At 43.4% G+C, this 19477-nt stretch overlaps 2 protein-coding genes across 5 annotated transcripts in view; both read right to left on the bottom strand.

The window, feature by feature from the left end:
* agap1 (ArfGAP with GTPase domain, ankyrin repeat and PH domain 1) overlaps positions 1–13712 on the bottom strand; it is a 62178-nt gene extending 48466 nt beyond the window's left edge. For 2 of the 3 annotated variants that reach the window (XM_088291950.1, XM_088291951.1), the window contains exon 1: positions 1612–3360. In XM_088291950.1, coding sequence (XP_088148076.1) covers positions 1612–2737 — 1126 coding nt within the window. In that variant the 5' untranslated portion in view covers positions 2738–3360. Of the gene's footprint in view, positions 1–1611; positions 3361–10403; positions 10613–10683; positions 10808–11094; positions 11285–11404; positions 11605–13672 lie in introns of those variants that run through there. The other variant, XM_088291953.1, reaches the window with a different exon arrangement.
* A 760-nt stretch (positions 13713–14472) lies between these two features.
* LOC148339529 (ras-related protein O-RAL-like) lies at positions 14473–18841 on the bottom strand. 2 transcript variants are annotated; one of them, XM_088291956.1, is made up of 6 exons: positions 18582–18841; positions 18352–18434; positions 17441–17572; positions 17153–17361; positions 16065–16239; positions 14473–14946 (listed from the first exon to the last, which is right to left on the bottom strand). In XM_088291956.1, exons 3-6 carry the CDS (start codon positions 17552–17554, stop codon positions 14839–14841), a joined length of 606 nt encoding a protein of 201 aa, XP_088148082.1. In that variant the 5' UTR covers positions 17555–17572; positions 18352–18434; positions 18582–18841; the 3' UTR covers positions 14473–14838. The 2 variants fall into 2 exon arrangements, with proteins under 2 accessions (XP_088148082.1, XP_088148081.1); XM_088291955.1 differs by lacking the exon at positions 18352–18434 and having other exon boundaries at positions 18485–18839.
* Positions 18842–19477: the final 636 nt, after the last annotated feature.

The following is a 19477-nucleotide window of genomic DNA, read 5'->3' as shown; positions in this document are numbered from 1 at the left end:
CTAGATACTTTTTTTATGACGTGCAATAAAACCTCAAATCTAGGTTTGAGTTCAGGAACTTATTGTGTTTATGGAGCGCAGATGCACTTTGTGTTGACATTACACTGTGTATACTGAACAGCGCTGCACCAAAAGTGTAATACGGAGACCAGGCTGGGAAATGAACACTCGACCCGAATGACAAGAAGAATGACTGGATGGATGTGCTCCAGCCAGAGGAGACCAGAAAAAGTTTCTTATTTAATACTAACAGTCTACATCCATTTTCTTAAAAATATTGTTAGATTTAACCCGGAAGTGACAACACGAAATTAATTCATCCATTCTCAGAGACGCTAATCCTCATTCGAGTCGCAGGTGTGCTGGAGCCCATCCCAGACGTTGTTGGGCGAGAGGCGAGGCACACCCTGAACTGGTTGCCAGCAAATCACAGGGCACAAATTGATACAGACTGTAAATCATACTAATATTGAGCATTACGTCGCGTTTAATTGGCCCGTGTTGACTCTTTCCCCGCCATTGATTTAAATGAGGGTGACCTCCACATTATTCCACAGGCTGCCATCAACGTTTTTGCCGTCTAACTCATTCACTACCAGCCGAGTAAAAAAAGAATGAATCTTTGACGTCTTTAGCCGTCATTGGCAGTAAACGTGATTCAATAAGGGATACACTTCGAATGTAGTATAATTAGGGTGACCCTATGATAATGTCCTACGCTTTGTTTTTTGTTTCTTAATGTGTCCGTGTTGTTTGAGCAGACACATGTATAAGCAATGTGGCCCCCGGGCCGTAGTTTGCCCACACCTGTTATAACCTCATTAATTAAATGCATTGGATTATTTTTTTAAAGCACATATTTACAGTTGACCAACAATAGCAGGATGGCTCACGAGCAGCGAAAATTCAATTAAATGCGTGGTTGGCGGAAAAAAAATAGTTTTATGCATTATCATTTTTTTTAAATTACTCAGCTGACATCAAAGTCACATTAAGCTGTATTAATTTTTTAGGCCAAAAAATGGCATCGACCTAAAAAAAATTTACGGCAGCAATATTTAGAGCAACGGGCCACCGACAAAGTTTGCTGCAGTTTCACACTACAGACTTACATGAGCAAAATACGACCGCCACACAACGACGTTGGTTCGGCAAAGTCGAGTTAAATTCACTGCAAAAAAAAAAAATGCTTTATATTCGAAAGGAAGCACCTTTTCACCTCTAATTAAAAGCGTTGCAAAATGTTGGGAAAGTTTGACTTTCTGAAGAGGCCCAAACACGTCTTCAAATACAAAAGTCTGTGTCGGGATCTTCCACTTCCCTTATGACCTCATCTTTGCCCTCACTGCTATTTCAATTTATTTCCACTTCCGTCTGGAAAATGCTTGTTAGCTTGACGTAGTCACTTCACCTACCCAGAGTCCTCTTAAAGCTGACCCGACACTGTTTGCACTTGGGACATGAACTACGCGTAGCTCGAAGTAATGAAAGACAAACAAGCGGCAGCCTCAACCAAACATCACCTTGCTGTCCTAAACTAACACACATTAACCCCCGAAACACACACACACACACACACACACACACCCCCACACGAAGATGCTTGTTTACCGCATGAGCTTCCGTTCACACTCTCTGTGCTGGACTGCAAAGGAGTGGTCCTGTGGCGAAGGGAGCGGATGGTACCGGGACTTCCCACCGGCGTCAAGGCACCGGTCCCGTCCCTGCGGGAGAAGATGCCGCTGAAGAAGCGCACCAACCTCCTCTCACTGGAACGTCCGCCTCCTCCTCTCCGTAGCGCTGTCCCGTCCTTGTGTGCAGCCAGAACCTGCAGGTCACTGTTGTCCAGCGTGCGATTCTTACCACCGAGTGCACTCTCCCAGCGGCTCAGCTCAAACACGGGGTCGGTCTTGTTCAGGATGGCACCGACTTCCAGCGTCCGACTCTTCTCCATGGTGCCTAGGCGAGGGCGGCTAGCGGGGCTCTGGAGCATGGCGACTTGGGTGACCTTCGGGCCCCCGGACATCTGATCGCGGTCTGCGCAAGCAAAACTGCTGTGGTGTTTGTCCTTCATTAGTGCTTGCAAACGTAGCCGCTCACTGCCTGTCCAGTGCCGAAAGCTGAAACTGCGGCGCAGCAGGCCGGGAGGATCCTGCTGAGGCGGCGTCTCCGGTGTTGGTGTTGTCCCGTTTAGAGGTGCCATCCCATTTAAGTGTGGCGTTGTCTCACCGTGATCCAACAACTCAGGGCCCTTCTCCAAACTCTTTGACTTGAAGAGTCTCTTCATCTTCATCACGCCGCTACTCACCACATTCCCAGGGGAGTCTGTTCGGGTACAAATGTTCTCCTCAAGTCTGGGAGAAGGTGGCGGTTCGGGCGAACTCATAAACATGGAGGCTTTTTTCTTTGTCATTTGAAGCTGCTGCTTGCGGGCCAGTTTAAGCCTTCCGAGCTCCAGCTGGCCGGTGCTATACGTCCTGAAGTTCCGCATGTGGCTTTGCGATGACAAATCATCCGATTCGTCCTCCACTTCCTGGACTTGTTCGAGCAGACCACTGCGCTGGGCCTCCAGTGAGGCTTGCTGCTTGAAGACACCTATTTTTGACTTTGCGTGTGTTCCATCTTCACCCTCCAATGTCTCCTTCTTCACCAGCGTGAGGGAGATACGATACACAGTTTTCCTCTGAGCCGTCCCTCTCTCCATCCCTTCAGAACAGTTCCCTTCCAGAAGGAACATGGCTGAAATCGCAAATCCTGCCTCAGAAACTCAGCACATCTTCCAAAAAAGTCTCCATAAACATCCTGTGTGGTGGCCTCCTTACATGCATCAAATGTCTCACATGGTTTAACCATCCATGTGCACATTTCGCAACATGTTAAACTAGTTCAACAGCCCCAGTGATGAACACTATTGAGTGACTTTCCCGTCATCCAGAGGCGCAAAAAGCGGACAGGAAATACATTCCGCCTTCATCCCCACAGAATTCAGTTGGCCAAGCAAACTCTTCCCCCCCAAAAAAGGAAGGAGGGGAAAATAAAATAACAGCGTGCAGGTGTCCTCGCCTACGGAAGCTGGCAGCTTTCCCTTCCTACGTTGCGTGTCCCGCTGTCAACGCCGCGCGATTCCAAAACTGGCAGCTTAATTTTATTCACCGCGTCGAGTCCCATTGTGCGCGTGCACGCGCCCCGCTGCGCCGCCAGACGAGCCCCTTTCACCTCCACTCGGTCGTCATTCTTACTTAAATAAGCTTTATATCAAGATGATGGCCATCGGGAACCCTCCACAACAGTCCCGATGCCGTCGCGTCCATTGCACTCTCAGCTGTGCGCGCGCACGCACTCAGGCACACGCACACACAGTGCGCCGGCAGCGGTACTAATAAAACACGGGGCGGATTCCCAAGCAGTGTTGCCAGCTGAGCTGTTTAGCGACCTTTGACTTCCTCCCCGCGAGTAACAGTTTTCCATTAAAGATAAAAACTCAACCCATTTAGCATGACCGCTTGTCGCACGCGTTCGTTACGATTTCCTCTTCAGTTATTTTCTCCCTGTTGAAGCAGCACGAGACCATCTCGGGTTTTACTTTGTCCAAAAAGGGGGCGGGACTTGCTCGTTCTTCCTGCTGTCAGTCAACTTTGCTTCTGTTTCGCCACAAACATTTCATGCCTGGTATGAAGATGCCGAGGGTACGATTGAAGGCATTGTTTTGGCAAGGGGGGAGAAACTCTCCTGGATTACTAATTTGTCGAATCAAAATCAGCAACTTTCTCCTTCAATTTTGCTCAGTTTCAAGTGGATAAGGACATATACAAAAAAATGGGACAAATGGGGGCGCGGAGGCAGTTCACCTTATGTCTAAGATACAAGCTAAATAAATAAATAAATGCTTCATTAACGTTAACATTGGCACTTAAAAATAGATTTGCATGTAAAAATGACAACAGTACAAAACTTCACCACCCTAAAAGGCTCTGTAGTGATCCTAGAGCTTTTTCTGTGACGGCATTTACGACAAATTGGCACGCCCCCTTTTGGAGCGCAGCTTGTTATTTTTTTTCCAGTTTAAGCGTCTACTCACAGCAGGGAGGCAAGCAAGGTAATTTGCTTGAATTGTCAGTTCTGTTGTCTAAAACGGCGATCGATTGCCACCAAAATGCAAGTGCACAATACTACTCTTGTCCATTTCAACCTGTTAACGTATAAGAGCTGATTGGAATTATTGACATCAAACGTGAGCTCATGTGATCACAAAATCCAAAATACCGTACCGATCTATTCTAGATTTACACAAGTTGAAGCGGACAAGAGCAAGAATGTGCACACAAAGCTCGACTGGTTATATTTCAGACATTTAGCCAACCTAAAGTTGTGTCAACTCGAAAGAGGCAGACGGCAGCTGACAGCGGGCAGAAGGCGAACATGAATCTTTATATAATATTAATCAGAATGCCATGTGTTGATTCGTGGGACAGCATAGAACATATTCGTGTGAAGATTTTTTTGAGGGTGGTTGACGTCCCCTTGAAAGTTGAGTTTACAAAGATTTAAGGAAGCACCAATTACATTTTTTGTCATAGCAACACACATTTCCCCATAACTATTTTTCTTATTACACCACTTAAACCATATTTTTTTTCTAATTCAGAGCCTATAGAAATATAGAACAACAGCAACTTTGTACATCTCTGGCTTAAGACGTGAGAGTTTGAGCAGGTGACTTATCTCACTCACAATTTGGTTCTCTGCGCTGAAACACTAAATCAGTCATGTCAATATCAGTCCTGCTGAGATGTTCAGTACGCAAGGTCACTTTCAAGGTCTAACTTCAAACTGGGAATCCTTAAACGTAGCGAGGCCCAACATACGTACAACAGTACAGCCTCCTCCCCGGTTCATTCCTTCATCCTTTTAATGTTTGCCGTGTCGTGTTATGATGACACACTCGCACACCTGAAAGGCTGCAGCGGCAGGAGGTACATCATATCCCTCCCCCATACTGCCACACCCCCTGGAGACTGTAAAAATGGGTCAGTCAGTTAACGATAGGAAGAGGGGGGAGGGCAGGTTGAGAAAGGTCCAAAGCTGCCTTTGAGGAAGAAGCTCACAAACACCAGTGCCATCAACATTAAACAAAACACACCCTGTGGAAGCATCACATTTTTTCACATTAATCACATTTAATTTGGCTCAAAGAGGAGACTAAAGCCTGTCGCCCACCAAGTTTGACAGGGGAAATCGCCATGGTAACCATCTGCCTGCTTTGGGTGACGCCTGCTCCAAGTCGATTTCTATCAAACGTAACTATTCCCCTTCGTTAGGATCCCTCGCTCCATAAGTTCCGTGTAAAATCGCGGATGACATTTCACAGCTGATCAGCGCTTACATTAACAACCAACCAGACGCTCATCGGTCCGAGACGAGAGGGCAACACGGTTAGAGTAATTTAGCAAGAAACAAACCCACAAATACAACAAATACATTAGTAATGTGCATGACCCACTTCGAGTGGCCCACATCTTCCCTCAGCTCACCACCAGAACCCCCCCCCCCTCCCCACGGAGTTCGCTCCCTTGAATGCTTGACACAGCTTCAAGGTTATTATCAACCTTTTTTTCTGCTACTTAAAAAAAATCTTCCTACAAACTTGACGCTCAAACCGCTTTCATCATCACTGACCTCTCCACTCTGAGAGAAATTCACATTCCATTGGTGTGCTGGCTTCTCACCTCTTCAGAACATTGGACCTTCTCTCTTTTAGGTAGACTGCAATCTACACCACACGATTCATCCAACAAGGAATACAAGATTATAATTGTTGTTTATGGAGCCTCACTTGGGGGGTTTAAAAGCCACATGTCCACATGCTCAGAAACCCCCACATGATCAGGCCGCACATGCAAATAACTGCTGCCATCTCCTGAGCATCCTCCAGTAGTACACTCTGGACGTAGTAAGGTCTCCAGCTAATCCTCTATCCATCCATTCTCGGAAGCGCTTATCCTTACTGGGGCGCCGGCAAGCATGAGCCAATCCCAGCTGCCTTTGAGAGAGAGTCAGGGGAAACCCTGAAGTGGTCGCAAGCCAATCGCAACATCCACCCACACTTACATCGACGGACGATATTCGCTTGAATGAAATTAGGGTTAGGGAATGTAATCCGAAAGGGATGATATTTATTCCAAAAGAACTACATCAACAGTTGCTCTGAAAGCCGAGGCAGTACAAAAGGCCAGAGCAACGATCGCCACAAGATGTCGTTGCTGGATTTAAGGAATGCTTACTAAAAATAAATGCAGCTGAACTCCAGCTCGTCGCAAATACACATGGACGAGGGCGCAGGCACCAGAATGAAAAGGAGCAAAAAAAAAATAAAATAGCAGTAAGAGTTGGAAGCCACAGCCGTTGGCATGTTTGGAGTGTGAACATTAAAATGAAAACACGCATCAATAAACCACCGTAAATTAAATGAGGAATTCTCACAAGAATAGTTAATCTGTGAAATGATTTTGTCTAAAATAAAGGAAGTTTGGCTCTTTAAAAAAAAAAAAAAAAAAAGAAGCACTCGCTGTTCATGTTCTATTCCTGTTTTTTAATTCCATCTGCATATACTGCACATTCTGTCTTCTCGCAATTCTTGTCTTTCAGGGGAAATCTCAACTTCCCACACTTTTATGTTCCTCTATAATGGTTTATCGTTGGTGGGCGTGGCTCCGGGGATCAGATTTCTCATCACTCCCCTTCCACACTACAGTGGATTGCGCCATATAGTGAGTCGGCTATTTTGCAGTGCGGTAGGAATGTGAATTAAGTATAGGTTATCCCCTACATGGTGCCCTAAATATACCTTAACAAGTAGGGAACAAATGATTGTCACTAGAAAATAAAATAAATCCCATCATGTATTTAACTGACTCCGTTTTTGGAGTCTTGCTTGATTTACGACACAAGACAAAGTCACAATTTGTGGTGCAAAAATGTACTGAACATAAGAAGAGCAAAACATCACAGCATAGATGAACATTATGTGCTTTGTATTTTATTTTGAAAAGTAGCTAAAAATAATCTAATTTCATTGATCTCCATTAGGGGAAATTCAGGCATTTTGGGGATGCTGTGATTGCGCAACAGCAATTATGTCATTAACAGCATACCTTAATAGTCAAAATCACACTTTTAATACATTCATTTCAGGCTGGTAAAGTGGCATCTATGTTGGAGTATCTGAGCTTTTTTCCCCAGAGTAGAAGTCCAGACGCACGGTACCCAAATGTAAAAAAAAACAAATGCAAAAACTTCCATTGAAAATCTACAGCTTAAATTCTAAATAATAAAAAATGAATCGTGATAACGTCAAGCCAACCCTACCTAAGAATTTGGACCGGAATGTATTGAGTGTCTTCCAAATCACCTTGACGGCTGATTTTGCAGCGCGCCCGCATGCCACCTTCACAGGAAGATGCAAGCGCATTGTTGCGCTGAGGTCAGGAAGTCTATTTTTATACCTGTATGTGATCCATGTGGGACTTGCCTCTGCTATTGTTTGGGTCAGTGTCCGGCGCTTCCCTTTGTAGGGGAGTGTTTACAGAGAACAGGGAAGCAAAGCGGCCATGTACAGCTGCAGCTGCCGACGTGACACTGACACATACAACCAGCACAGCTTTCATCAAAAAGGAAAAAGTCAGCTCATGTGGTGACCTGTGAGTGTCGGAGTTCCACTACACTCTTATTTGCAGGTACGGCTGCGCTGGATGAGACGTTCAAGTCTACCCACGAATTTACCGCCTTCTGAGGTATCGCCACTGGTGTAAAGCTGCCAGTCGGTAAATGGAGCGTCAAGTTTAAAAACCTGAGACTCACAGCACGCCGCATTTTGTGTTGAAAGCAATTACCACGCAAATATTAAAGTGAATGTTCTAGGAACGCTGACTAGAAGTGTACCTTGGACACGGCAATGTCCTGCTTTGGGCAGTTGTGTCTGAAAATGACATCGTAGCAGCCAGAGATACCGATCTGCTTCAGTCGCTTGTTTTGTTTTGTGTTTTGACGTGCACGCTATCCGATCAAATGTGCTGATGGAGGCCATTCGGAGGTTCTACGGTTACAGCGTCTGCTCATAATCAGAAGGACTCTTTGAGGCTTCATTGGACCTTTTGCTCCCATTTGTTTAATTTATTCTAAAAACATGACAGATGATCCATCACGGATCAGGCGGACACCTGAGCGACAACAGCTTTGTGGCGCAGAGCGGAGTCACCTTACTGTTTGACCATCAAGTGAGGATAGTGAGGATACATGCAAAAAAATGGGGGGGGGGGGGGTACTAGAACCGAACAAAAATAAAAATGACATAAGCAGCTGAAGCCATGAAACCCCCCAAACATAAACATTGCCACACGTCAACAGTGGCTTTATTCATAAAGCGGGCCGTCATTGTCACGCAAAACAAGATGATCGAAAGAAAAGAAAACGTCAGTCAAGCTTTGGGCCTCACGTTTGGAAAGGGAGGGGCGGATTTGCTACTGAACTCAGGATTTACGAGACAAAGACTCAGCAGGGTGTCCGAAATGACACAGATTGGACCAGAGTGGGACATCAGCAGCGCGCGCAATCTTTGAAGTGTGCGAGTATGTTGTTAACAACAAACACACTCACATGAACCACACTGACAGTAAACACGTCACCATTTATAATCTCCCTCACACTTCTCAAATACTCGCGTCTCGTTTGAAGATCGGCTGGCCAGCGAGTGTCTGGCGGGCGGATTAAGAAAAAGGAAAAGTGGTGTTTGTCGCTAATCCCAGCTCCCTTTGACTCACCATCAGTCGGTAACAGGAGTGGGTGACCTCTGACCTCGGTTTGATTTACGGGTTTAGCTACATGCTGCCGAGTTGATGACTTCACATCGCTGAAAGCTAACCGCATATTAAACGGATGACAACTTGTAACTCAATGTTCTGTTATCTTATTGCATATAGGTGAGTTTGGGTTTTTTTTTTAAACTTGCAGCCCAGTGTTCTTTGCCAGGGCATGCCAGTAACATGTCCGCTCACAGATAGATTTCATGGACATTCGCCGGATTACATCTGTCATATTAATCCCGGAATCACTATCATGCCCTGACAAATGTTCCATTCCCTTTTTTTTCCATATTTTTTGAATTATTACTGTTGTTGTTGGGCCGTTGTTGTGTCGCTCAAGCACTCAATATTGTTTTCGCTCTACCCTCCGACCCTCGACTCAGTCTCTCCTTCTCAACCTAACCAATCGCCCAACAAAGCGTAGTGGAAAAAACATTGACGTCAAATGCATATCAACATGCTCCCGCCGCCTCTGCAATATGACCACTGCGCCTGGATGAGCATTAGAATCCTCACATCACGACTCTGCTGAGCACTCACTTGGCTTTATGCACAGAGAAGAGGGGCCTGCAGGGCACCAGATGATGATGTGCAGAAAATACACAAGCACTTAACTGAGAGGCATTGAATGTCTGCGCTTGGCCCTAATCTGCATGGGGGTGGGGTTTAGGCGGGCATTATGGACAAAAAGGTGCAGAGATTTCACCCACTGCATTACGCAAGTGATGCATTCAAATAAACAATCTTCCGTCATTGCAAATGTTAAGGACAGATTTCTATCCTACTTTCGAAAACGGACAAAGATGAAATTAAATGACTCTCTCCTGCTGTTTTGGCATTTCAGAGCACCCTTAATGAGTCACTTTGTAGGCTCTGAAATTCACTCAGAGAACATGGAAGAAAACTAAGGAAGCAGTGCTTAACGCCATCTGACGGTCGTCATGCACAAACCAGGAAGACCAAATAGGACAAGGACATGACTCACTGGCAATCTGCATGCTGGACCAAAACACTGCAGCAATATTTGCAGACAATGTGACTTCCACTCAGTTGTCAAAGGCATGATGGGATGAGATGTTTTGAGATTGCAAACAATTTGCTTCCATATGACAAGAACGGGGCTTGGGGTCATTATGTGTCAGGGACGTATCGGCCACTTTGGTGTGTGTCCATTGAGAATATAATAAAGTTTGTGTGGTCAAGGATGTTAAAACGCAAGAAGTGGACATTTGGGCCAACCTTGTGTGGTGTCAGTACCTACATTGTGCATTAGATTCATAATTATAAGTCAATAACCTCCCATTTGGAGTTTTCCAATATTTGGTTTATTACTTCTTAGTAAATCCTCTTTCCCTTTCTTGCATTTTAACGGAAAGTCCTCCGCCAAGCGACTTAGGAGCTACTATAAAACCTTTTTCACGTTCATGACAGATATCGCAAGCTCCTATCACGGTGACCACATCGCACAAGGCAACACGGTTTTGAAAGTTTTCCTCAAAGAATTTCTAAGCAGCGCTTTGATAGTTGAAGCAGGTCCTGTCCTACCTTCAATTGCGATGACATGCTCCCGGATCTGGTTTTGAAGCACGGGCTCGTCCACCCGCTCCAGCAGCTCGTAGATGGAGTAGATGTTGGGATGGACGGACTCGAACCTCTGGATCTCGGCCCGGATGGCGGCCGAATTGGCGAGGTGCTGCTGGTAATTCATCGCCGCAGGGGACTTCTTCCAGGTGGGTGGGACGTTTGCTGTAGAACTGAACACAAATGCACAAATTGCATACCCATGTTTTCTAATCCAAATCATCATGACCACGATGGTACTCACAGCCACTGAGCAGTGCCGTAGCTACTGGCCGCTGCGGGCACTCGGTCCCCGCCGTCTCCCGGCTCCTGCCTCGGGGGCGCTGACAGATGTGCAGCAACCTGAGCAGGACTTCTCCATGTCTCGACTACCAGGGGAGGAAAGGAGGAGGACAGTGGCGCCGATTTATGGGATTCAAAACAAGATTCCGGAGCCCCGTCCAGTCATGAGGAATATTGTACAACGGCCTTGCGGCTAGCAGGCTGCGGTAGCTGTTAGCTGGACCCCGGCTAAGGCTAACTAGCTAGCCGTAGGTTCCCAGTTTGTGGGAGATTTTCAAATAAAGTCGCTTTGGAAAGCAGCAAACACGAGCCTCGCTAATATTTTACCGATACAAAACATCTGGTTTGAGAACAGCTGCTTGGCGGGTCCTACCCGGAGCGGTTCGTTCGTGTCTGCTCCCTCCCGACCCTTGTCTTGTTTGTCTCCGCCGCTCGACGATCAGTCTCGGGAACTCGCTTACGAAAACCGCTCCAGTTCCCTTTGAAGCGATCAGTTGGCCGGGTTTGTTGGTTTCCGTTCGGCCGCCGTCCCGTCCCGTACACCGAGGTCCATCCCCGGTAGACTGGTTCCACAGCACAAACGAAGGTGGAACAACCGTTATTCCCCACATTGTGCTTCCTGCTAGCGCAGCGCATTTCAAAATAAACGTCGAGCATATGTCGAGTTTCAAAATACAACTTACACTTATCCGACTCATCACGCACACTTGTAAAACTCCAATTAGGCTTGTGACAGTCGTACGTAGGGGGCCATTTCAACATTAGTCTTCAGACATGCTTATTTTGGGACTACTGAACAGGCTTCATCACGTCTTGCTTCTTGGAGACGAGTCACAGCATCCACCTATCCACTTCCGCTGAAATTCGTGTGATTCGTCACATCCTTTAAAACATGAGTAAAAGTGTTGTCATATCACCAGAGGGGCCAAAGCACTTAAGTCGAAGTGCAGATATTTGTATTTTAAAAAAACTCGACTCATTTACTAAGTAAAAGTAAAAAAGAAAAAGAAAAGTACAGTCCCTATATAAAGTATTTGAATTTATTTTATTGTTGAATCTTGATTATTTGACCAAAAAAATACACGAGGTTTCTCTTTTAACCTTTAGCCTAGTGGTCGTACAGGGAAGAGAAAAGGTAGCTAACATTGGCTCAGGTTTTTCTGCTAACAAAACTAAAATAATTGAGAAAAATACCGTCTATATTTTTTATACAAGTTTTTATTTAACACTGGCATGAGACGTATTCGCCGTGAATCACTCTTGCCAACATTGCCCAAAAAAAAAAAGAAATCTTTTACAACGCCATGAATTTGAAATATTTGCGACTCCAAATATGTTGGGTCATGGTTGTTAATGCTTACAGGTGTCCATTCCTTCGAGCTGCTGCTGTAAAGCACCCCCCCATACACCTTATTAGGACCCCGCAATATAAATCAATCAAGATCTTATTTACTGTATATTTTTTTGATGTTGTGTGGTTATCCATAGAGGGCGGAAAAGTAAGACGTTGAACTTACCGATATCTGGCTAATTGTTTTTAAGACTAAACTCAAAAGCCATCTGTTCCGCCTAAACTACTCTCCCTAATCCAAATATGTCCCTCGTCCACGTTATTGTATTTTATCCAGTTTGTTTCAACGTGTTGGTGTTTCTACCCTTATTTGTGTTTTTACTTTACTATTTTACTCTGTACAGCATCCTTGAGTGTCCTGAAAGTCGCTTCCAACTCAAATTTATCATTATTATTAATTTCAGTGCAGAACTGCCTCATATACATCGTGTTAGCATTAAGCTAGTGGGGGCTTTCCTAAAGCCATTTTTTTGGAGTGGGTATTTTAAATACACGACATGCATTTGAAACTAGCTGTAGTTGGCACTTACTTGTTTTTGGGTGACAAAGATCTCACCAAACCCTGTAAATATTTGATGTAAACTTTCCCATTTGTGACCACGGCTTCCAGTTTCCTCTGCACTCTTCCGCATGGAAAAACAACAACACAGCCTGCGCCTCATTGTCTGTCCACATCTGTGGTAGCAATTGTCTGGGAGTCCTCAACTAAGGTTGAATGATGTAAAAATTCTCAATTTCAGGGTTAAGATATTTCTGGGTGAAATTCCCTAACAATGCAGACATTGGAAGTATCCTTTAGTCCTCCTCCCTCTACCTCCACGGCAAGTTGGCACCTGAGAGGCCAAAACGGTACAGCAACCATTAAGTGGTGAGCCCCTTTCAGACAAAACTTCACACATCTTCTGCGGTTTGGCTTGATGCCTTCAGATAATTAAACAGCAACATCTGGGGCAGTGTCACTTTTGACACAAAGAGGTGCAAGAGCAGTGAGCCTCAGGTGTTACAGGTGTTAAACTTCACACTCTGTCTGGTCATGGCTCCTTACACACTGACCACAGTCAGTCTCTGTTACGCCTCTTTGAAGTTGGCAAATTGGCAGCTCGGTTTAATGCTTGAGGCGAACGCCTTCTCTGTCTACGATTCACATAGCTGACATCCATGCAACTGGCATTGGATCAAATGACACTCAATGCCCCATTCACGATTGCCTAAGTGTAGCGTAGTCTGCTGATGAATACAATATTTTACTGTACCCTTTCTGCACATGGGCACATCAAACACACGCACACCCACACCCCACACACACACACGAAGTTGCCATGTGTTGAATTTCCTAGAAAATAGAAGATGACATGAAGCAGACGAAAATCCCCAAATGTCTATTGTGTGCATGCTGGTATTTGTTCTTCATCCAGCAGTAAAATTTGCACAAAGCCGCGTTTCTTCCTCCCACCCAGCGTCGCTTCGATACAACATTCGTGTTCTCCCGAAATGAAGCGTGTCTTTGTAAGTGAGTGTTTTGTGCCGCCATCCACAAAATCTCCCTTAGCAATTACTGAACTGGAGAATTGTGGGAAAAAATAGTTTGGGACGTACTCACCAGACGATTGACCATCGCTCAAGTAACCAACACTCTGCAATAGAAAAATGGCGCCCTCTGGTGCTGCTATTGGGAAACAACGTTTTAAGGGCTAGTGAGAGAGAGAGAGAGAGAGAGATCCCCTTGGATTAAAGACATTCTATCACTAATGTTTATATTTCCCAACTTTTATTTTAGCTATTTTATGACATTTCCTATTAAGTAATTTATTACATATTACTCTTTTTTTTGCCCTGACCCAATCCAGTTCTGTCAAAACCATGTTTTCTTTTGCCGTTTGGGATGACACTTATTAGGTCACAATTTCACATTTTTGTCTTTTGTTAACCTGCTCCTTTGTTTTGCTTTCACATTTGTTGCTGTCTTGTATGGTTTGTCTCCCTATAACATTATTGCAACCCCCTTTTTTTTGTTTTTATGCAGAAAAACACCCCCAAAAAAGATAAGTGCATGCAAGAATGATGTTACTGTGTCCTAATTAAACGTTTCCCGCATGCGACACACTATTGAATTTAAATTCATCACACTGATTATTGTCCCTCAACAGGAAATTCAACTTATACTCAGCAACATACCGCATGTTTTTGTTGTGCAGCACACAAGAGTAACCATTCCAATCCTCAAACGCAGAATGCCTAAGTGAAAGCGCAAACAGATGACGGCACATGATGAGATGGATAGATAATTACGTACAGTATTTCCTCTTAACGTTTTACCAAATCAATTGAGATGTACAGCACCATCTACTGGAAAAATAATGCATAACGGCTGAATGATGACAATTATTTCAAAATACAAAACACAAGTGAGTTTTTTTTTTATTATCAAATCTTGATTTACCATGTTATGTGTAGTGAACACAGGCTGATTCAGATATGGTGGAACATGCTCAAGTGTGGGGAGAATGTAAAATTGGTTCGCAAATCAAAAAGTGTGACGTGAAACTGTGACGAGAACGGAAGCAAGCAAAGGTCCACACACACAAAGGACACTTTGGACTGTTTTCGAGAACAATAACCGTGAGCTGTGTTCTGATGAGGCGCAGGCCACTCCAGCTACATCCAAGTGACATGATTTCAGGCTGAAGTGGTGGTCCCGATTAAGAGTTGGCTAGGTGATTGTCGGCCGTCTGCAGCATTTGTGTTGTCAGCGTGTTCTTTAACGTGTTAAAGTATGCAGCAGCGTTTTTTCTTCTTCTTTCCGCTCGGCCCATTTTTGTCCATGCTCTCAGCCATTTTCTTCATGCGCACCTCACGCATTAAGTCGAAGAACACCTGACAGAAAGCCACGATTATCAGACGGCATGTTCAACATGAGCTTCAGGTAAACTTCAGTGCATGCGTGTATAGCAAAGATTTCTAGTAAATTTTCATGTAAAGTTAAGATGGGGAATTTTGGAAATACTCGTACATTAAACCCCGCTCCATTAATTAATTAATAACTTTATTTTGGTTTGTCTTTTGTCTATATTTGGTGTAATTACACTTTGCGCTAGATCAGGGGTGGGCAAACTACGGCCCGGGGGCCACATGCGGCCCGTTAAATATTTTAATCCGGCCCGCCAAACTTGAAAAAAATGAAATGAATAAACCTTGTTAATATTTTATTTTCAAAATACTTTGTATTTTTTTAAAGACATATTTTGTTCTAATGCTTTTGTTAACTTTCATTTCATTTTTTTTTTCTCTCCGATGAGGTGAGGTTACCAAAACACTCCATCCATTGCCTACTCTGTCAAATTTTAGAACCCATTGTGGCCCGCCAATCAAAAAGTATGCCCACGCCTGCTCTAGATGGTGACACACATTTAGTTTGAGACTGTCATGTTGAAAAAAAGACAAAACATGAAGTACTGAATTTCAATTTCGCCAAGTTTTTGTTGAAATTACTGAACGTCGTCCGCTGTAATCCTGCTTTTTACGCCTACAGAACACGATGGCCATAGGTTCTTTTTATAGTGTTTTAAATATACAAAATAATCTTTGGGAATCTTTACTGATGTATAGTAGATTATGAGACAAGTTTGTGAGTTTGGAAAAAATGGGATTTGTTTACTATAATCATAAATAGGGATCGGTAAACTGCTGCTTCATTGCTCTTGCTCTCTGTCAATTCATTATGTGTTTAATGTGTTTGTATTATTTTAAAAATATTTCAAATGAGAAGTAAAAAAATGTTCCTTACAATAATATGTTCTATGCGGCCCCACCAGGCTAAACACGCTATCCTGAGGAATATTGCGATTGTGGAATATTAATTCCAGCCATTTGTATCCATCTCAGGGGCGGACATTTTGTCACAGACTTCTATATGATGCCCCCCCCCCCACAGCTCAAGCCAGTAGGAAGTTTTTTTTTTTTTTTTTGCTGAATACGGTGTGCTTTGCGCATACCTTGTCCACGTTGGCTCTGGTCTTGGCTGAAGTCTCCACATACTGAACGCGCCACTCGTTGACTTTTTCCACCACCTCCTCAACATGAACTTTTCGCCGGTCCTCCAGGTCTGACTTATTCCCCACCAGCAGCATTGGAATGGCGTCCTCTTCCTTCACACGCAAAATCTGCTCCCTGTGGAAACATGGAACATGCTTGTTTACTTCAGTGCAAGTACAGATACTAGTGTTAAGAAAATAAATAAATAAATAAAAATAAATAAAAGACTTTGCTAAAAGCAGAAGTACTAATTCAACTCAAACACATTTCAGAGACTTAATTTTGGTACATAAGTTCAAAAGTGAAAATTAATTTTTACTGTTAATTTTTTGACAATATCCATTTTGATAACTTGAAATTCTCTGCACATAAAATAGTTGTCCTCTTTTCTTAAGTTGCATAATGCTCATGCTGATAAGAAGAAATTAAAAGGCTGGATGTCGGTTGTTTTTTTTATAAAGTAAGAGCCAGCCTGCATTCCGTGAACTTTTATGCAATCAAAATGTGCTCCCGTAGCTTTGCCAACTATGTGAAAAAACGGTAAATTACCTAATTATAGTAAGTAAAGCTTCTCCAAACCTGTCCTGTCATCAATACTCGCTTTTTGCTTCTTTTTTTGTTTTTTTCCCTTTATTTTTAATTATTAGCTCTCAACCATGGATCAATCGCTACTCGCAAGGGTCAAAAAATGTAACAAGCAAGCCTATTTTGAGACAGGAAGGAGTCAAAAGTGTATTAAGTACAACTATATATCACTCACAACTGCTAATGTGGGTCTAAATGTTTTAAAAAGGTACACATACGATGATTCACAGTGATGACTGAGAAAAGAGGCGTTCTTTTCTGCTGATTGATAAGTCTGACAAATAGCTCTATTTAGTTGACATTCTATTTATTGTGCTTGGACTTCAATGTGTTGTGTCTGTATTCTATGTGTGCGTTTCTGGATTGCCTACCCACCCATCAAGTGTCAAATTAAAAACTTGAGTCAATCTGTTGTTGTGTACATTAACAAAATATTTGTACATGGCTGGAAAGGTGATCACACCTTAACTCTGTTGTGGCCATGAAGGACTCGTATTCTGTGATGGAGAAGACAAGCAGGAAGCCCTCTCCACTGCGGAAGTAGTTGTCTCTAATTGCGGCATAGTCCTCCTGCCCCGCCGTGTCTAGAATATCAATTTGAACGTCCTCCCCGTCTAGGACCACTTTCTTCCTGTAGCTGTCGGCCTTGGTGGGCTCATAATCTTCCACGAACTACAAGCACACACACCATGGAGTGCGATGGAAAAAGACAAGCAAGGCTCCGTGGGAAACGGGAGTGGTGCGATCTCACCTCGTCGTACATGAACTGCAGCGTCAGGGCGGATTTTCCAACGCCGCCGCTGCCCACCATGATCACCTTGTGGAGCGCCAGAGATGTCTGGTTCTTGTTTTTGCTTGAGGCCATGATGCCTCAAAGCGACACCTGCAAAGACACCATTATAGACCAGTACAGTTCAACATGTATTATTTATTATTATTAGACATTGTAAGGATAAGTGGAACAGAAAATGGATGTATGGATGGTCATACTTCAGGATGAACCGACAATGCACTACATTTAAAGCTAAACTGATTTTGACCAACTGCAAACTTTTCAAAGCAATGTCCAATTGTTGAATGTTTCAATACTTTTGGCACAAGTTGGAAGGAGTTCGTATTTGGGCCATATAAGTTTCTTTGATTCGTTTTACTTAACGTTAGGAATTAATGAGAATAATTCTACAGTGTAAGGGTTCTACATAAAGCCTTTTTTTGGTGGTGGCCATCTTGAGCCATGTTAGGGTGGCATTGCCAGAACCGGCACTGGACCTGTATATTCATGATATAATAGGTTTCAAAGACAATTACAATTTTTTTTATTTTTATACCCGATTATTGAAGCAGTTAAGAAAATATTACTCCTTTTTCATATGTTATGTTTTTATATTTTAAAATATTAATTAATATTCAGTATTTTACATTTTCTGTGATTTATATATTTTTCATTCCTTACAGAAGGAATTAACCTGAAACGGAAAAATAAGTGCCAGAACAATAATTTAAAGTTTGTGAGTAAACTGACAGCCAATCAACAAGTTTCGACAAGCCTCCAAATAGCTCACTCGGGTTCCCGCCCTCAAACAAAATATCGACTCTGATTGGATTTAAACGTTCTGGAAACGCCTCGGAGACACACAATTGGTTGAGGCCGGTGACGCTCACGTGATCCGCTGGTCCAGATAGCGCTTTCTCTATCCGAGGGGGAAACAAGTGCAGCTTGAACGACGTTAAAAATGCCAGCAAAGCTAGGAAGCAAAGCAAACGGAAGCTGTCAATAAATCGTCAGCAAACTCACCTGCTAGTACTTGTTTCACTTGTTTGTAAAGTTACAGGCCATACAGCGTTTAAAAAGAAAATCAAGTTAGACGAGCAGCACTTTTTTTGTGCCCCACCTTGTGTTGTGACCGAGGCAGCCAAAGAGCAAGCGCGGCAAGAGCACTTTCTCTGACGGCTCAAAATGTCACCACGAGGGCGGAGACTGTTGACGGATAATGGATACACATGCCGCAAATGTCACGCCTTCAAAACCTTTTCCAGTAATTTTACACAAGAAGCACTAGTATTAAAAAGAATCGCGGGTTTCCACGTGTATCCTTTCATTCAGCCTACCAATCCGGGAATGTGGCGCGGAGTGACACATCTTCTCTTTAGAAAAAGGCATAAACCTTCACAGGATATGACGTCAAAGACGCCCGGAAATATATTTCGTTCAATTGATTCTTCTTTTACTGTTTAGAGATTTCTATTTTCGCACTTTATCGAGGAAAAACGCACATAGATGGTGTAGTTAAATTACTATCAATAAACATCCGTCTTTTGGTTTGCTTTAAAGCACGTGACACTCGATGAGTTGCAAGCTATGTTTACTGAGGAATAATGCTAAGACTACTAAGAGTTTGATGGCTCAGTTATGAGGTTGAAACTCATTCGTACCAAAGGCAAATAAAGAAGAGTCGATAGTTCCTCTTGCTGCAGTTTTACTAATTTATCGAAAGATGGCACTGTTGCACCACTTTGTTCACGTCAGCTAAATCAATCCAACACCATTTGATTTCATTTTATTTCGCTTCCCCAAATTCACGTTCTCATCTTTTGTTCTAAAGAGATTTATAATAAACGATTAGGGGCTAGGAAAGAGAGCTCTTATCCACCCACCCCCATAGTCAAGTGAAAAAAAAGTAAAATACTGTATTACACGTGTTCCGTGACATGTGTTGCCGAGCTGCTTTAAGTTTTAACTAACAAATTTTATGCGTCCTAAACTCGAAAAACATGAGTTTGACTTGCA

This window comes from Idiotropiscis lumnitzeri, chromosome 3 (assembly GCF_059441095.1).
Source record: "Idiotropiscis lumnitzeri isolate Australia: NSW breed Sydney's pygmy pipehorse chromosome 3, RoL_Ilum_1.0, whole genome shotgun sequence".
In the NCBI taxonomy this organism is placed as follows: Eukaryota; Metazoa; Chordata; class Actinopteri; order Syngnathiformes; family Syngnathidae; genus Idiotropiscis; species Idiotropiscis lumnitzeri.
The sequence above is the reverse complement of the archived record's forward strand: the minus strand, read 5'-3'. Positions and strand labels throughout refer to the sequence as shown.

Bases quoted from the DNA above. Each gene is read 5' to 3' on its own strand.
- LOC148339529 (XM_088291956.1), bottom strand. From the start codon at position 17,554: ATGGCCTCAAGCAAAAACAAGAACCAGACATCTCTGGCGCTCCACAAG. The intron at 16,240-17,152 runs GTGTGATCACCT...ATGTTTCCACAG, and splicing joins ATGGCCACAACAGAGTTAAG to GGAGCAGATTTTGCGTGTGA. The intron at 14,947-16,064 runs GTATGCGCAAAG...GCTTTCTGTCAG, and splicing joins CCAGAGCCAACGTGGACAAG to GTGTTCTTCGACTTAATGCG.